The following is an 18,434-nucleotide window of genomic DNA, read 5'->3' on the forward strand; positions in this document are numbered from 1 at the left end:
TAACTTTATATCTGGGACTTTATATCAGAGTGCCCTTGCAAGACTGTAATGCAGTGATGGTTTATAATTGTACTGTCATACAGTTTTCATACCCCTTGGAGAATCTTTAAGATGTTTAGCACTTAAAAAGAGAGATCCTTAAAAATGTATTTAGTTTTTTATTGAGTACAGCTCTGGGAAAACCGATATTTAAGAAATTCTCGTAACCAAATATTCAAAGCAAAAGCAAAATTAAAAGTGATATTTCTCTTATATAAAAAAACAAAAAAAAAAAAAAAAATATAGAAAAACTTTATAAAAAATAATATAAAAAATTATCATCATTCGTCGAAAATTATTTTAAACAAACCCACACTGCGCATTAGGGGTGCACGATAAATATCGGCCGATAATTAATGCGCATTTCGTCAGAAAAGCCGGTTCAATCAGTAAAGCCGGTTACTGATGACTCTAATCAGCGGTTAGAGCATCTATGAACCTGCTTTACTGATGAGATGCACATTAGGGACTGACATTATCCCATACTCCGATTAGTTATTTAACCCATCGTGCACCCCTACTGAGCATCTATTTGAGGTGTTTTGACGGCGCCCGGGAGCAGTTGGGTGTTTTGATTCTGAATTAATTCTTTCTGTGGAACACTTCCTGCTAGACCGCTAAGATCATCTCAGAGTCTTATTTTGAATGTTCCTAAACCAAGATTAAAGACTAAAGGGGATCGTGCCTTCTCTGTGGCAGCTCTACGTCTCTGGAATAGCCTCCCTCCTCATATTAGATCCTGTAACTCGTTGATATGTTTTAAATCCTTGCTGAAAACCCATCTATACTCTGTTGCTTACAACTGCCCTTAGGGTGGAGTCTGAGTAGTGACTTGTATTGGGTGTGTTCTTAATCTGTGTTTGTTTTTGTGGTAATGTTAAGAATGTAAAGCACTTTGGTCAGCGTGTTGTTTTTAAACGTGCTATGGAAATAATGGTTGATTTGATTTTGATATGATTTGAACAAATCGGTTAAATCAATGATTCAATGACTCACTTATAACATCACTTGTTCCTGAATGAATCAGATTTGTTGAACAAATTGGTTGAATCAATGATTCAGTGACTCACTCATAACATCACTTGTTACATCCCTGAATGAATCAGTTTTTTCAACAAATTGGTTAAATCAATGATTCAGTGACTCAATGACTCACTCATAACACACTTGTTACATTCCTGCAATAATCTATTTTGCTGAATGAATTGGTTTAATCAGTGATTCGGTGACTCAATGACTCATTCATAAGATCACTTGTTGGCTGCATCCGAAAACTGAAAAATGCTGCCTTCGGAGGACGCATTCCAAGGTAGGAAGGCATCCAGGCATGTCCGATTATGTTCCTGAATGAATCGGTTTTGTTGAATGAATTGGTTAAAACAATGATTCATTGACTCACTCATTTATAAATACAGTCACTTGTTGCCACCTACTGGCATAACTATGTAACCTGCATATACACAGATAATCCCCTCCACTAACTGCTATAATTAAAAATAATTTAAAGAAAAGTTTAACCAAAGAAATTGTATAAAATAATTGTGTTCAAAACTTCACATTCATTTCGTTTACACATTCATTATTAATTATTTTTTTCTCGTGCAATTTATGATAATCTCTTATGTCAAATTGTTCCCACATCCCAAAATTATAGATTTTTTTTTTTTTTACATCTTACAAGAGGCTGATAAACCTACAAGCTGAACTGTGACACTGAATTGATTTGATTCATCAAGATTGTGTAAGCTATATATTGCTTTCACAATGAAAAAGGAGAACTGACATGGCAATCCATTTTTTTCCTTCTATAGTTCCGGCTGAACATGATCCCATGAGGACTGAGGGCAGATCGCTCTTTGAAATCTATGAAACTCAGTTTACAGAATCTAAACAGAATGCCCTCTAATCTTACAAAGCAACAGAGGTGGGCCACTTTAGACATTCTGTGGTGTTAAATTCAACATGCACGGACCAGACGTCATCCACACACACACACACACACACACACACACACACACACACATTACCTCCAGTCGTTGAATTATGTATGGATGAGATGAGAGTAGGAAGCAAGTAGAAAATCACAAGAAATAATAGCTGCTCCATTACTGCATCTGAACAAGAATGAGAGAGAGACAGAGAAATTACTAATAATATGTTTGATTTCAGCAGGTCACAATTCACGCTCGTTTCAAAGCAATTAAGCTGCACGTGGCACGACGTGACTTTGTTGGCATTCAGATATGTTAAACATAATAATAACCTGCTGTCTGATTTAATTACACCACACATGGTTTTGGAGGAGGAGGATTCGTACGACATGGAGGCAGTTTGCCGTCCCTGCACTGTAAAGATTTTATGAGCTTTCCCTCAACCACGCTTAGAGTGGAAAAGCACATCCAGGGTGGGTCAAACATGAGCATGCAAAATAAACAGAAGTACACGGGTCTAAAACACACATATACAGCTTCCTACAAAGACATTTCAGGAGGACAAAGAATTGAACAGAGAGTGATTTCATCAATATTGACTTCTGTATTGAATACACTTGAACCTAGAGGACAAGGTTACTTGATACATTAGATATAGATAGATAGATAGATAGATAGATAGATAGATAGATAGATAGATAGATAGATAGATAGATAGATAGATAGATAGATAGATAGATAGATAGATGAAAGAGGAAGTGACAGATAGAGAGGGAGGGCTGTAGGGACTGGGATTTTCTCTGGGCTCACAGTAGGGAGCGACAGGAGATGATTCAGGGAGGTGAGGATCAGAGGGATCAGTTAAACTTTAAACACGTCTCTACAGCACTCCACCTCATTAATTCAGTACGGCACAGCAGACGAGTGCAACACTTCACAGATTACAGTAATCCAATCAACAGGATGCACTAATAATGATTGGTTGGCATTGCACTGTTGAGCAAATACATTTTTAGCTTTTTCGATTATCCTAATTGTTCCTGTTTTCGGTGTTAAACAGTAAAAATTGCATGAAAACTTCATACAACTGTGGCAGCTGAGTGAATGTGATCATTTCTAGGGAGTGGATGTGGATGGAGGTTGCAGTCCCTTTTAAACATTTGTTTGTTTTTTTTGTTTATGTTTTGACAAAAAGTTAAAAATTAGCTCAAATGCTGGTGTTTTTATATTGACTCCATTTATGTTTAAATTATTTATTCTTTTTTGGTTATAGTAGCTATTATTTTTGTCTTGTTGAATTTATGAATATCTGTTCAATTTATTAAAAAAAAATCTTCACCAGATAAAAAATACTTAATTTTTTATTTGGGCCCTCTTTTTTTTCTTATAAATTCTAAACAAATCTTGAAAGGTATATTTAAACCTATGAGCGGTACTGAATATGACACCATTAAGAGGCTTTCTTATGTTTAAACAGCTGTTAGGATTTATATTAAGAACATTCTTTTTCTTTTTCCTGATAAAAGGTAAAAATATGCTATTTTATGTTGTTTTATGATTACCTCATTTATGCTTCTGTTTATGGTTTTAATTTTAATTTAACTGACGTGAATCATATTGAGACCCTCTGCTATATTAACAGCTTTTTAATTCTTTTGACATTAAATATTCAATTTTATTACTTAATTGTCTATTTGATTCTATAAAACGATAAATAACTTGCATTGTTACACCAACATAAAATCAGCTTTCTGATTATAGTTTATTGTGACGCTATGTTATAGTTAACAGTAAAATGTGCACCTCTACAAGACAGATACAGCGGTTTGAAAGTGATATTGGCTCGGCTGATGGTTTGTTGAGAGGTTAAGGTCCCGTTTGGGGAACATTTTCAGCAACATGGACAAGGACTTTCCGCGGATCTCCATAAAGATGCATCACTGCTGCTTTAGTCTTAGAATAACGTTCTCTGCTGTATAATATTACATACAATATGACGTTCTCTAGTCTAAAAATATCTGCTGTGGGGGAGATGGTTCCCTAAAGTTCCCATATTAACATGGACGCGTCTGTTGTCAGCGTACTGTAGTTCGTCTGCACCTTTAAGCGCACTGTTTGTGAAGTTTTGTGTCCCGTGCGAAGCATATCACAACGGGCTTGCGTTACACAAACGAGATCTGTCAGATATGCAGAATATAACAGTTGCGCGCTACTTCATCATATAAAACCCATGCAAAACACAAACGAAACTCAAACAAGCGCGTAAAAGTGATTTACTCACAGCAAAGGCCCGGTTCAGCTCCAGCACGACCGACCCGATAAAACAAACACAATATCCGTTCACGCAGAGTTAAAAAATAACATCCACCCGAAATAAGCGCGATGTCGCTTTGATTGTGCAAATCTGTGCATCACATTTGTGGACTGCTTTATGGCTTTTAGAGAAGGATCTGTATTGATTTGCATTAGATCATCGCAGGTGTAAATCACAGGCTACATAGAGAATCATTATCTACATAGCGCTCATCCTTCCTTCCTTCTTTTTTTCCACTCCCTCCTCAAGCTCACTTACTTGTGACGTAACGGGGGAACGCAACCTACGTCTTTTCATCCTTGCATCACGAGTCCTCTTCTGTGCCAAGTGTACAATATAATTATTTATATACTCAATTTGTATTTTTTTTTCTCTTTATATCATTTATATAGCATTTCCCCCCTCTTTCTTATATATTATTTATTTATTGATGTATTTATTTATTTATTTTGAATTTTGTTTAATATTATGTGGATCCCTTAAATATTTATATAGGTTATTTACCGTGTTTTTAATTTGCTCTCATTTGAATTATAACGTGTTATATAACTGATGACAATATGTTGCAATAATTTTAATTACATATATTTATATATAAAGAAAAAATATTGTTCAGGTTTAATAAAAATCTTAAGTGTAGATTTTATTCACAAATCTATGCCATAAAGCACATTATTTTCCTGTTTAGAACAATTTGCCCTCTATTTGACTATCAAACAGTGATATAAGAATATTTATTTATATAACACCTTTAAAAAACACATTGTTTACAAAGTGCATTGCAGAGTGAATATGTATGTGCAAACACATATGCACATAGTTAGATGTATAAATTTTAGATCAGTTTTCCCTTCCGCCAGGATTGTCTCTTCTTCCTCCAAGCTATTCGTTATGTGCACAGTCGTCTATTTATACTTTGCTCTTTAATAATTGAGAAGAGATGAATCCTTTCGAAGAGTCTATTTTCAAGCCATTGCTCACTGTAAAAAACGAGGTGTTAGCAGAATGGAGACAACTTTAAGAAAATGTCTCGACTGAATTTGAAATGTCAAGGAGCCTTGAAAATGTCAAATCTGCCATCATTGTAACAAACAATTAACTTTAAGTCACTATTTAACTTCAGTTCTGTGTAAATTGTTCTCTTTATTTAATATTATGTGCATAATCTCGTGTTCTATGCAGGATATCTGCAGGGTTTTTAAATCAAATTCAAGTCCTTTTAAGACCTTTTTAAGACATACACAAATAAAATCAATAGCTGAGTGGGATAGGGCAATGTGTTAACACACTAAACTGTAAAAACACAATTTAAAAAAACTTTACAGTTCAAATACGGGTTTTGATTGTGACCAAAACAAAGTAAAAAAAGTAACAAACTGTGAGTGTGTTTGTAAATGTATATGTGTATATGTGTGTGTGTGTATATATATATATATATATATCAATTATTTTAATTATATACACATATATAAAGAAAAAATATTGTTCAAGTTTAATAATAAAAATCATAAGTGTAGATTTTATTTATATATACACACACACATATATATATTATATATATATATATATATATATATATATATATATATATATATATATATATATATATTCTTGTACAAATGGCCTTCAATTTTATAAAAACTTAATTTAAGACTTTATTAATTACCTTTATTATTTTAATTATTTTAATATGAGAAACTCATCCTGACACCCCAAGACAAGTTATTACAAATGAAAACAAAATCAGCAAAAACAAATGTATGTTCAATATGGTGAACAGCTTCTTATTGTTTCCACTTAAATAAATAAAAAAAAAAATTAAAAAAAGTCTGAAATTCTCACTCAGACACATTACTTGTGTTCTTGAAAGTTATTAACTTTAGTAAGGAACAAAAAATATATATATATATATATATTATGAGAATCTATAATATATGGTATAGTTCTCAAGATCCAAAAAGGGAAAGGCTACAATCAGACTGCACACAGACGAGGGCAAGGAAGAGAATTTTGCAACCGCACCATATGAATATTTTTGTCTCACTCTTTTTCAAAATCTAAATAGCTCAGGAGTCAGGAAGGTAGCAGATGCTGTGTAAAATCTGACGGGATGGTACAAGTTGCCAGAGAAAGAGCGCAGGGATGACTTCAGAGAGAATAAATTACAGTCAAAGTGTCTTATTTCAGAGCTTAACTTTCATATCTGTGGAGAGAGCGCTCTGCCCTTGCAGATCTAAGCCTGTTTTGATGGTGGCAGTTTATTAATATCAGGAGCGACATTTGCTGACAGATACATCCTGAATCGAATTTAACACTTGGATAACACAGAGGTACAGGTCAGTGCCTTTGCCCTGGTCTTTTGATTTTTCTGCTTTTAATATCAACCTGGAAGAACAGAGACAAAGCAACATTTTGTTTTAAATTTTGTAATATACAAAATCTAATATATATATATATATATATATATATAGTAATTTTTTTCCCCTTCATGTCAGATCTCCACTCAAGAAATGGACAAAAACAACCAGGTCTTATGTGCTTTTTTTGATGATTGAAAAATATTGTTAAAAATGTTACCTTGGCCTATTTTAGGCACACCAAAAAAATATTGATTAATCATGACCACAAGATTAATGTCTTAAATTGTTTTTAAAAAAAATACTAAAATAATATGAATTTATACATGCATATTTATTGTTCCATCAGACGTCACAAATGTCAAGACTGTGCACATCTTCATACAGAACACTATTAAAAGACGATAATATCAACATCCAATGCTCACACTGAGGGTTAGCAAAGATGTATAAAGCACACTGAATGAACATAGCCTCTCAAAAAATGAGGAAGACAGCATTCAAAAACAGCTGAAAATGCATGAACTGAAAATAAATTCTGAAACTTAGAAAAGTGATTGTCATAAACAGCAAAACATCAAATGTTCAGCGGCAGGTATTTTAAAAAGCCTGCAATTGAGAAACGACGCTTCATCTCTCCAACTACACAAAACCTGTATTTCGGTTGGAATAAATGTTTCTTCTGAGGAAAAGGCCAGAGTGCACTAATGCAAACAAGACTAACATAAAGCAAACCTCATGCATGCATTTGTCACTTGGGCACAAAGCAGTTTTTGTGAACCACTATTTTATAAGTCAGCATGGGACTAATGTAAAAAAAAAAAAAAAATACATTTTAAATTAAGAAAAATAACAGTGGCATTTTTGAACCAAAAATTAGCTAATGATTAAAGGCAAATAGTGTGATTATGTCAGTAAACAAAACTCACCAGTGGTCAGTAGAATTTGAAAAGTATAAAGCAAAACGGCCTTATTTTATCATGTCAGCAATAGAGATTATAATAAGAGTGTGTTTATTAAGACACTTTTTTTTTTTTACATTTGCATAGAAAAACATTAGGTACTGATTAGGATGAAAAAGAAATATTACGATTAGGTTAATCAAACTGCAGGGTTGCTACCCTTACAAATATTGTCAGTCTTTTACCACTTGATTTGAAATACCAAACAATAAAAAAAAAAACTTCTTTCTCTCTCTCTCAAATTAAAAAAAAAAAAAAATTCAGAAATATATACACATTAAGATTTTTCTTTTGGTCTTTCTCCTATTAAAGTACTGATAAAAGCTCAACAATAAATAAAAATTATGAGTTACTCTGTCAGTCAAGAAACAGCATAAAAACGATGAGCATTATTCAAGGACGCACTCATAAACTGACACTCCTCATGTGTTGTTTGAGGAACTCCTCTGAAATGTCTGCGATTTTTTGCCTCACTCGCTTTTTATCATTCTCCAGCCCATCTCTCTCCCCTTCTTCCCCTGAGAGACTGACGTCGCTGCTGAGGTGGCCCAGGTGTTCGACCGAATCACACTTTTGGAGATCAGAGATGATGGTCTGGAGGCTGACGATGGAGAGAGAGTCTGAACCAGATCGTGTCACGTCTGCTCTTCCCATGTCCACCCACCTGGAGTTCTTATGTGTCTCCACCCACTCTCTGGCATTAGCCACGCTCTCTTTTACCTCCACCCAATCGTTTGGTCTTGGGTAGCCTCCGCAGGCTCCGCCTTCGGTGCCTGTGCTGCTGACTGTCTCTGCTCCTACAGGAGGGCTCCGCCCACCGCACGGTTTGATTGGTCCATTCTTTGGTTGGTCCTGCTCTCTCTGGGCATGAATCTCCTCACTGATTTGCTCCAGGTGGCGCAGGGTGCTGGAGTAGTTTAACTTGGCTTTGGAAATACGCTCCTCTAACAGTAAAATTTTTGACTTGTGCTCCTGCAAAAACATGTTTTGACCGTGTTGAGCTCAAGACATTTTAACTGTAAATGAGATTCTTAAAAGAAACAGTTCATCGAAAAATACAAATTTTATCATAATTCACTCATCTTTATATTGAGCTGTGGAAGAAGACAATATTTTCAGTGTATACTTAAAATTTGTTTAAAAAATAAATGTCTGTTCCTCTATATATAATAGAGGAATATAGCCCTAAAGTTATATGGATTCCTTCTGTGGTACTTTATTGATTTATTTATTTATTTATTTTTGGCATTTTCTAGGGTACAAGAAAGTATTTTAACATTCATTTTAAGACTTTTTAAGACATGCACAAATAAAATTGATACCATATCCATTAAAAAAAAATCATGAGAAGTCACAATTTATATTGAATTAATTGCCACATACAGCGTATTATGTATCCAAAATATCAATAATATCCAGAAAAAGAGACTTTTTGCATAAAGCTTGACTTATATACTTCTATATAAACACAAGCAAACCCGAAACGCACTGAAACTCTTATTTTGAAACGTTTACGCTTTTCTAGCACTTCCGGCTGCTCGTTCAAAGAATAAAAATAAAAAAATAAAAAATACAATCATAAAACCATCCAAAACATAAAAAAATTACTTCTTTCAAATAAAATAATTGCATCCAAAATAAGAAAAGTTTTTGTTTACATAATATATGTGTGTGTACTATGTATATTTATTATGTACATATAAATACAAACACGTGCATGTATATATTTAAGAAAAATAAGTTATGTTTATATATTAAATACATTTATATATAATATAAAATATAATTTTCTAAATATATATATATAATTTTTTTTTTTTTTTTTTCAAAATACATACTGAAAGACTGTATATTTACATACATGTGATTATGTAAACAAAAAACAATATTCTGGATGCGATTAATCTTGAATATTCTTTTGACAGCACTAATTATAATATAAATACCATAAAGTAAACAACTCATCAACAGTAGATCATAAGCAATCGCATGCATGGTATTCATAAATTATGAACTGCTCTGAAACCGCAAGCTTATAGAATGCACTAAGGCAATGTGTTTTTACTTTGAGAGTGAAGCTCTCACATTTATTTAATGCAATCACAGCCCTTTGAAGTGTAATAATCACATTAGGCAATATCACAATTTCTGTCCCAAATTTAAGACCTCTTAAAGGGATAATTTTATAGCATTACATTTGATCAAACTGAATTTAAGACTTCTTAAGGACTTGCAGGGACCTGACTTTTGGCGCTTTACACTGTCTGTCTCCATTCATGGTCATTCTATGTAATAAAAATTAATACAAATTCTGCCAAAAATAAAGTAATATGGGTTTAGACGACATGAGGGTTAAGTAAATGATGACAGGATTTTCATTTCTGGTAAAGTCATTCCTTTAATTTTTAGTAAGTGGCCATATTTTTCATACTTGGTATATGAAAAATGCAATTGAAATCTATGCACGTGTAATAACATCTCAACATACCTCTAGAATGTCATTGAACTGAGCCTTGAGCTCAAAGTAAGACTTGGACTTGATGATGGATCTCTTCAGTGATTTCTGCAGCTCCTGCACGCGGGCTTCGGCCTCCTGACACCGCTGGGTGACACGCATGTGCTCCCGTTCGCTCTTCATGCGCTCCTCCTCCGCCTCGTTCACCTGCACAGTTTCAAGTCATTTATGACATGCTTAAAGCAATGCTGTGTGAGCGTCTGTGTATGTGCAAAATATATTCAGTGTAGATACATAAACAGAAAAATCATTTTGAACTGCACAACCTATGGGTCATATGGGGGGGTTAATGGTGTATTATTGTACATAAAAGTCACACAGGCTTTTGTTTGTGCAGCATATACATACATGTACATATTGTTCAGAAGTTTGGGGTCAGTAAGATATATTTTTTAAAAGAAATTAATACTTATTTAGCGAGGATAGATTACATTGTCAGTACCGTCAAAAGTGACTAAAGACATTTATAATGTTACAAAAGTGTTTTCAACACTGATAATAATTAGAAATGTTTCTCAAATTATAATAAGTTTATAATTTATAATAAGTATTTTTACTGTATTTTAATCAATTAGATACAGCCATGGTGGACATAAGAGACTTATTAAACAAAATCTGTTGTATGATTTGATAATGTAGCAAAGGTCGAAGAAAACAAAGTTCAAAGTCAGAGACATTTAACTGCTTGGTATAACTTGATATGATATGCTGGAGAGAAGATCGGCATACCTTTGAGGTAGCGTGATTCAACATCTCTTGCCAGGTTGGATCCAGTGTCTTGACTGCAGTGAGACCCTGTTCGGCCACGTGGACCATCTCTCGAGCAGCCGAGTGCATGGACACAGCTCTCTCAAAGCTGAGTGCAGCTTTCTGGGTCTCCTGCTGGGCCTAAAATGGGTGAAACCAATCATATTGCATTTAAGAGCCAATAGGATTTCATTAGGTGAAGTTTGTGATAGTAGCCTTTGAAAAACAGGCAAAAATACAGTATGATGTTTTGGCATAAAACAGCCATTTTCCACAGCTAATTAATGACTTGAATTGTTTGTGTTAATTAGAACTGTTTTTCTCAATGCTAAAGTACGGATAAGTGTTCTTCCACCTCTTTTGCTTTCCTTCGTGCCTCATAGTATGGCCTGGCCTTCTCAATGCAGGACCCCAGTTCTGAACTTTTCGCCTTGAGTTTAAGCACAGATTCATTCATTATCCTCCTATGGCTGGACCGAACCTCCTGACAACACAGACAGAAAGGTTTTACACAAACTGCGCATGCCATTCAGAATTCAAATTAATAATAAAATAAAGTGTGTGCATCAAGCAAGAAGACCTAAGAGAGAGAGAATCATATAAGTCTTATCTTATCTGCATTATATGGGGTGGCGGTAAGGTTATTATAGTTAACTAAAACTAATTTAATTTATCTTGATGTGCTAAAACTAAAGTCAAAATAACAACTAATAAAATTATATAGACATTATAACATTACAACAAATAACAAACACATTAAAATTACTTCAAACTCCAAAGTACAGTCTACCTAAAACCTAAGATTAGTCCTGTACAATGCATTAAAAGTGTCTATTAAATGACAATAAGTCATAATAATTAGTATATACTTAAAAAAAAAAAAAAAAAAAAAAAAAAGCACAACAGTCCCAAATGTCCTTGAGGTTAGGAAAAAAATTCCAAAAGCATTCTGTACTTTCACATACTTGCAGTTCCAGTTCCATTTTGTTGATCTCCTCACTGGCCTCATTCAGACGCTCCAGTTCCTCCTAGATACAGAAACAGCAGGTCATAGTTGCCTAATGTAAAATGATCTTGACGGCTAACTTAATGTTGCAGGTTCAATCCAAAATAAGGGTGACACAGAAACTGAAGAGTAACTGAGATTATAATAAATTCCATGAAAAAGCCTTTGGTGAAACTTCATCATAACCAACATTATTATTAGTTATATACAATATTATACAATATTATATTATATTCATGGCCAAAGTGCATAGGTTCAGAATTTAGGCAAAGGGTGGTGACTTCAGATTTCAGATTTTTCAAAGAATATAAAATATAATTTACGATTCTGATGACATAATAATGAAAAAAGTAATAGATAAAACACGTAAAGAATAGTAAAGAATAAACATTTATAGCGCACATACAAATATCATCAACATACATTCATAATAATGTTCATGAACTACAAAACTGTTAAAGGGATACTCCACCCCAAAATGAAAATTTTGTCATTAATCACTTACCCCCATGCCGTTCCAAACCCATAAAGGCTCCGTTCGACTTCGGAACCCAATTTAAGATATTCCGGATGAAAACCGTGAGGCTTGTGACCGTCCCATAGACTGCCAAGTAAATAACAGTGTTAAGGTCCATAAAAGGTATGAAAGTCATCGTCAGAATACTTCATCTGCCATCAGACGTGCAATCTGGGTTATATGAAGCAACAGGAACACTTTTTGTAAGCGAAGAAAACAAAAATAATGACTTTATTCAACAAATCCTTTGACAACGATCTCCTCTGTGTCTCTCCATATCACCGTATGCTCTTCTGTGTCATCCGTGCCACAAGGAAGCGCTGTTTCTACGTGTATTTAGCTTTGATTTGAAATAAAACAGCGCATCATTGTGGCACGGATGACACAGAAGAGCATACGGTGATATGGAGAGACACAGAGGAGACCACTGACAAAGGAATTATTGTATAAAGTTGTTATTTTTGTTTTCTTCGCTTACAAAAGTGTTCCCGTCGCTTCATATAACCCAGATTGCACGTCTGATGGCAGATGGAGTATTCTGACGACGACTTTCATACCTTTCCTGGACCTTAACACTGTTATTTACTTGGCAGTCTATGGGACAGTCTCAAGCCTCCAGGTTTTCATCCAAAATATCTTAAATTGGGTTCCGAAGTCGAACGGAGCTTTTACGGGTTTGGAACGACATGGGGGTAAGTGATTAATGACAAAATTTTAATTTTGGGGTGGAGTATCCCTTTAAGCATTCTAAAATATTTGTTAATCATTTATTAATTAGGTTTTTACCAGACATTTAATAGTCTTCTACTTCTATATATATCAAAATAGTTAAAAAAAAAATATTAATAATTTACTTAAACGGTGTCGTGTGAGATCTTACCAAAACGTGTTGACTGAATTTCAGTTTAAGTTACCTGGATTCTTGGATCTAATTCCTCCTCAGTCAGTTTTTCATGAAGCGAGTCTTCATCTTGACTTTTCGATCTCTCAGAGTCTTTACCCATCATCTCGGTCTCCTCGGATTCCCCATCAGCTTCTCTGCTATCATCTGTCACCTCCTCCGGCTGATTTCCTCCGCTCTCCTCCACTGAAGGTGCTCCTGAGCCCGCAGGACTTTCACGCAAAACCGCTGGATCCATTTACAGGCCTCTTCGTATATCCGAGATCAAATGTTGAAGATTAACGAAGCGAAAACGGTCAGATCGGTAGCGAAACAGAGAAGTAACCTTACTTGTCTATATTTTAAAGGTATTTCCCTTCATTTCTTTCCGTGGTAGTGTGTTTGTTAGCTTGCTCGCTACTGCAAATGACTGTTATCAGCAAATAAATAAACCGGTTTGATGAGATAAAAAAAAAGTGCCATGAAACGTAAACTTAATAATATAAAGATTACATGACAAATAATCGCCAAAAGTCCATTGATTTGCTTCAGATTTACCCCATGGCTAACATCGCACCCCCTCCGCTATACGGAATGTGATACACGAGTGAGGTAAATATAAAACGCGAAACACAACCCTTTAGGACTTTCTGAGCTACTGTAGTTGACGTTGTGTGACGTTCGTGCGGGAGCCTTTGGTGACGCACGTTATGACTCGTTTGTGTGGCTAATAATAATAATAATTAGTAAATTTCATACACAAAAGCAAAACGAGCAGCCTATTTCTAAACTATGTTTTAGGGTATTTAGGGTTGAATTTCTCTGTTTATTGACCCTCTTAATTGTGTTGCTAACAAAGCATCTAGATATACAATTTTATTTGCAAAATGGAAAAGTGAAACTAAAAACTGCTGTCTTATTTTTAATTTCTTTCCTAAACCCTCTGTATTAGTATGTTTTCATTTTTTGGATGTCTTTTTATATGTAAATTCTTTATGTTGTGTGTTCAGCACTGAACTGAAACATATTATTAATTTTTTTTTTTTTTGTTAGTATTATTATTGTAAATACTTTTGATTTTCCTCATTTGAAAGCCTGCTAATTGTAAATAATCATAACTATTGTTGATTTATTATAAATTGCATGTTTTCCTCCTGTAATTTTGCTGAATTAATACATCTAAATGATGTGAAGAATAACAATTGTTTTGATAGTGTATTATTTTTATTAGCATTATGATTTCAAAAAGCTAGAAATGAGTCATCAAATTTTACAAAACATTTTATTTTCCTCTTCAAAATATCCCAGTATATAAGTAAACCACAAAACATAAGTGTCAAATGATTTTTCCTAACATATTCCAAACACTATGCCATGAACCATACACACAATTTAATAGACAATACACAGAGGTGAATCAAAAAAATCTACATTTATAGGCACTTAGAGCGGTATTCACAGTATTAAAAAATAAGTGTTATTTTTTTAAACATATTTACTCTCATTTGTAGCTCCTGAACAATTATACTTGGTTTAAAAAACATGTATAGCTGGTCAGCATAAGATTTAGGTTTTATCTGTCAGTTTAATGATGCATCCAACGTGACAAAGTTCTCACATATATCCTAGTTAACTTTGTACTGACGAATAATGAAACCTGAGGCAAAAATCTGAGTGATCAATTAATGGTATTATCTTTGGTATCATCCTGAAACCCCAACTAGAGGTTTTTCCATCATAAAGCAGCACAATGGAATTTTAAGACAGTTTCTCTCTGTGAAGGGAATGATGGTAACAGATTATATGCAATATAATTTTCATATGCTTTGCACCTTAAAAGAAATTCCTGTGATGTAGGCACAGCCCACCTCAACTCCAGCTCGGATCATACTGACTCCAACCAGTAGGTGGAGCTAAATAGACCCTCCTTCCACGTGAAAGGAAACTAACTGCACCTCTATACCCTGCTCGTGGGACTCCTGACTTCAGGTCATCCATCACACCGAGATTGCGAGCCAATGTTTTAAAACTGTCAGGACTGGAATACTGCACCCGAAACGGACCAGACCCCGTGAGTTTCCCACTATTCAAGTCCTCCACAGGGACAACTGGAGCACCGTAAACCTCCTTCTCAAAGCTCTCATCATATTTCTTCTTTTCTAAATAAGAAAGGTCCATTTTCGTAAAAGGCACAAATTCGGAATTCAGCTTAATAAAGCGGAGGTACTTGTCGTAAAACTGCCCCAAACTCACACCCTTCCGACCGAACGTTAAAGTTCTGGAAATTTCTGGTCTGATGCAGGACCGGTCTCTGCGCTGATCAGGGTGGCGCATCCAGTCGTCCCAAAACGAGGCTGGCCACTTTGGCTCAATCTCTGCCCAGAGGTCCTTTGTGAGCATCCAGCCCAAGCCTGGGAAAAAATCTGTCCTGTACAACAGGCTCGCTTTTCCAGGGTCCACAAATCCTTCCCTGCCATTGTCATTCCAGGCAGACACGCACCACAGAGTCGAGTCCGATTTTAAAATTGGATGAAGTGCTCTGAAGTACTCAAAAAAATCAGGGGCCACCTGGTGAAAGAGATCAAACATCCCATCAACAAAATATAATTCACATAAAAATTTGTGACATCTTTAAATGAATAATTCACCCGAAAATAATCAGTCTGTCTATCTTTTTTACTTTTTTATTGTCAATTGTACATCTTAATCATCTGTTATACACACATAAAACCACACAAAGTGATGATGATCATAGGAACCATTTTTACTTTTCTTAGTATAGAAAATAGTTTTAAAAATCATATTTTGAAATCAATTTTTTATTGTTTCATATTTTACATAAGTATCATATTTGGATTAACTTTTTTATTATATTTTAAATAATTTGTTTTTGTGTTTAAAGTTTCCTTTACTTTTTTTGTTAATTTTATTTCTTAATCATCTGTTATGATTATTTTTAAATCCTTTTTTATTCAAAGCACAAAATGCATAAAATGTGTGCGTGTATATATATATATATATATATATATATATATATATATACATACACACAACACTAGACACATATAAATATAGATAAAAAAAAACATACATAAAAATATAATAGATAGATAGATAGATAGATAGATAGATAGATAGATAGATAGATATTTTCATGAACATTTTATGATACTCTGTATAGAAAAGAAAAAACAGTCTTAAAAATTTCAGTAGCACTTTAATTTCCAGTCCTGTAACTCATGTACATACTATGTACTTATTAAAGTAATTACAATTATTAGGTTATAACTAGGTACTACCACTAAACCTAACCCTACCCCATGTAGTTACCTTATATTATATTACCAGAACTTTCTTAGGTAAGTACACCATAAGTACACTGTAAGTACATGTAAGTTCACATACTGTAAAATAAAGTGCAACCAAAATTTATCCTTGTGTATCTTGGATTAACCTTTCTTATAATGTATTAAAATGAAGTTACCTCCAAATCATCCTCCACAACAACAACCGAGGAGTATGAAAAGGTGTTGAAAACCTGGTTGAGTGCCCACCGGTAATGCCGGGAGATTTTGTAGTAACCTTGGAACTTCTTATGCTGTGGAGGTACTGAGATGTCAGAGAGATCGGGCTGTTTGATATGGGTCAGCTGACTGCCATACGAGGCGATCACGTCAGATGTTTCTGCGTGTCCACAGTCCTGGCTCACTATGATTGGATAAAGTTCAGTCGACGGTCGGTGCTCAATGAGTTTGTCAAGGCAGCGTTTCACCGTCACACGATTACAGGCAATGACCAAAATAGGGATGACCGCCGGGGCTGAATGTTCGGCTTGTGATTTTGGCTTAGCAGCTGTCACACCGCCTTTGTTCTCCCAAACCGCCCAATGGTTCTGGATTTGCAATAGGATCTTCTTCTGCGATTCAAGTTCAGCTTCAAATGCATTAGCTACACGCACCACCTCGTTCATAATATTTCCAAACTGGCCTCCTCCTGCTCCGTCTCCCACTTTACCAGGTTCATCCGGGCTGTCAAGAGCCCCTTGGGTGGAAGGGCGTCTCATGAGGACCAAAATAAGAATAAAGTTCCAGGCTACAAATATGAAAGCACCACAAATGATAAGAGGACTTCTCTTGCGTAGCATGGCCTGATGTGTGATAGGACAGAGGATTCAGGAAGGAAGAAATGGACATGAAGTGGGCTTGTAGCACAGGAAGGTTTGACAGAAGGATGAGCGAGAAAGTTCTGTGGTTTTTTTCAATATTTTTTTCACATGCTTTGCATGATATTTTTCAGTCAGCATTCACAACAGTAGAAGCAATATGTAAAATTAAACCAACAGAAGGTGAAAATAAGACATACTCCAGGTTTCAGGATTCTGATATAGACATTACTGTCCAAAGTGGCACAGTGACTTTCAGCAGAGCCTGTAAAATAAACAAGATTACCAGATATTAAGCTGAGAAAAAGCTCACATTTATGAAGCCTACAGTACTGAATTAAAATTAAATTCAAAGGTTTTATAATCAAACAGCTGAGAAGGCTTCAATGTTTATCACGTTTGAATCACATTCCCATTCAAATTGATAAAAATTAGGATGGAAAACAAATCCACTTCTTTTGCATTTAACTGGTGCACAATTTGAGTGGATTTGTACTTTTTAATGTCTAATGCAAAACACTTGAAGGTGGAATGCACTTAATTTAGATAACCATGTCTATCTTGTATACAGTGTAGCAAGGAGTACACATCAGTGTTATTTAAGTATAATTGAGATAGTATTGCAGTTGTTATTAATTTTCATTTTAAAGTTTTCGGAAATTTGTTGTGTATTCCTGTGTCTATATAGTTTTTAATCATTTTTTATTTAAGTTTCAGTTTTAGTTCTTTTAGTGCCTCAAGTGAAACTAACAGAATATGAGAACTGTTGCCTTGGCAAATGGCGAAAATGAAATACTTGAAAAATTTCAGTTAACATTATTTTATTTCAAGTAACTATTTTTTGGTTTTTAGTTTTATTAACTATAAGAACACTGGTACAGAGGAAATTGTTCCTTACTTTCCTAAAAGAAAACTGACTTCGTCCCTTATTTTCCTCTGATGAAGTTGACAGCCCTACAAAAAAAAATATATATCTCCCTGAGATTCTTGTGTATGATAATCCA

The 18,434-nt window shown here is 34.6% G+C and overlaps 3 protein-coding genes across 6 annotated transcripts in view; all 3 read right to left on the minus strand.

Annotated features, from left to right (window-relative positions):
* gabbr1a (gamma-aminobutyric acid (GABA) B receptor, 1a) overlaps nt 1-4,543 on the minus strand; it is a 50,316-nt gene extending 45,773 nt beyond the window's left edge. The window contains exons 1-2 of the mRNA XM_042739842.1: nt 4,252-4,543; nt 2,067-2,153 (exon numbers count right to left, since the gene is read on the minus strand). Of these exons, the coding sequence (XP_042595776.1) occupies nt 2,067-2,145 (79 nt within the window). The 5' untranslated portion in view covers nt 2,146-2,153; nt 4,252-4,543. The remainder of the gene's footprint in view (nt 1-2,066; nt 2,154-4,251) is intronic.
* A 2,413-nt stretch (nt 4,544-6,956) lies between these two features.
* On the minus strand, nt 6,957-13,901 carry sh3bp5la (SH3-binding domain protein 5-like, a). Its single transcript, XM_042739847.1, has 6 exons — nt 13,303-13,901; nt 11,831-11,893; nt 11,221-11,349; nt 10,848-11,006; nt 10,092-10,265; nt 6,957-8,575 (listed from the first exon to the last, which is right to left on the minus strand). Exons 1-6 carry the CDS (start codon nt 13,525-13,527, stop codon nt 8,009-8,011), a joined length of 1,317 nt encoding a protein of 438 aa, XP_042595781.1. The 5' UTR covers nt 13,528-13,901; the 3' UTR covers nt 6,957-8,008.
* Nucleotides 13,902-14,531: 630 nt separating this feature from the next.
* mgat1a (alpha-1,3-mannosyl-glycoprotein 2-beta-N-acetylglucosaminyltransferase a) overlaps nt 14,532-18,434 on the minus strand; it is a 4,663-nt gene continuing 760 nt past the window's right edge. Inside the window, exons 2-5 of one of the 4 annotated variants that reach the window (XM_042739846.1) lie at nt 18,329-18,384; nt 17,631-17,695; nt 16,753-17,360; nt 14,532-15,836 (exon numbers count right to left, since the gene is read on the minus strand). In XM_042739846.1, coding sequence (XP_042595780.1) covers nt 15,138-15,836; nt 16,753-17,331 — 1,278 coding nt within the window. In that variant the 5' untranslated portion in view covers nt 17,332-17,360; nt 17,631-17,695; nt 18,329-18,384 and the 3' untranslated portion in view covers nt 14,532-15,137. Of the gene's footprint in view, nt 15,837-16,752; nt 17,696-18,328; nt 18,385-18,434 lie in introns of all 4 variants that reach the window. The other 3 variants (XM_042739845.1, XM_042739844.1, XM_042739843.1) reach the window with 3 other exon arrangements.

This window comes from Cyprinus carpio, chromosome B15 (assembly GCF_018340385.1).
Source record: "Cyprinus carpio isolate SPL01 chromosome B15, ASM1834038v1, whole genome shotgun sequence".
NCBI classification, from domain to species: domain Eukaryota; kingdom Metazoa; phylum Chordata; class Actinopteri; order Cypriniformes; family Cyprinidae; genus Cyprinus; species Cyprinus carpio.

Bases quoted from the DNA above. Each gene is read 5' to 3' on its own strand.
- sh3bp5la (XM_042739847.1), bottom strand. From the start codon at position 13,527: ATGGATCCAGCGGTTTTGCGTGAAAGTCCTGCGGGCTCAGGAGCACCT. The intron at 11,894-13,302 runs GTAACTTAAACT...TTCTGTATCTAG, and splicing joins AATTAGATCCAAGAATCCAG to GAGGAACTGGAGCGTCTGAA. The intron at 10,266-10,847 runs GTATGCCGATCT...GAAACTGTGCAG, and splicing joins TGAATCACGCTACCTCAAAG to GTGAACGAGGCGGAGGAGGA.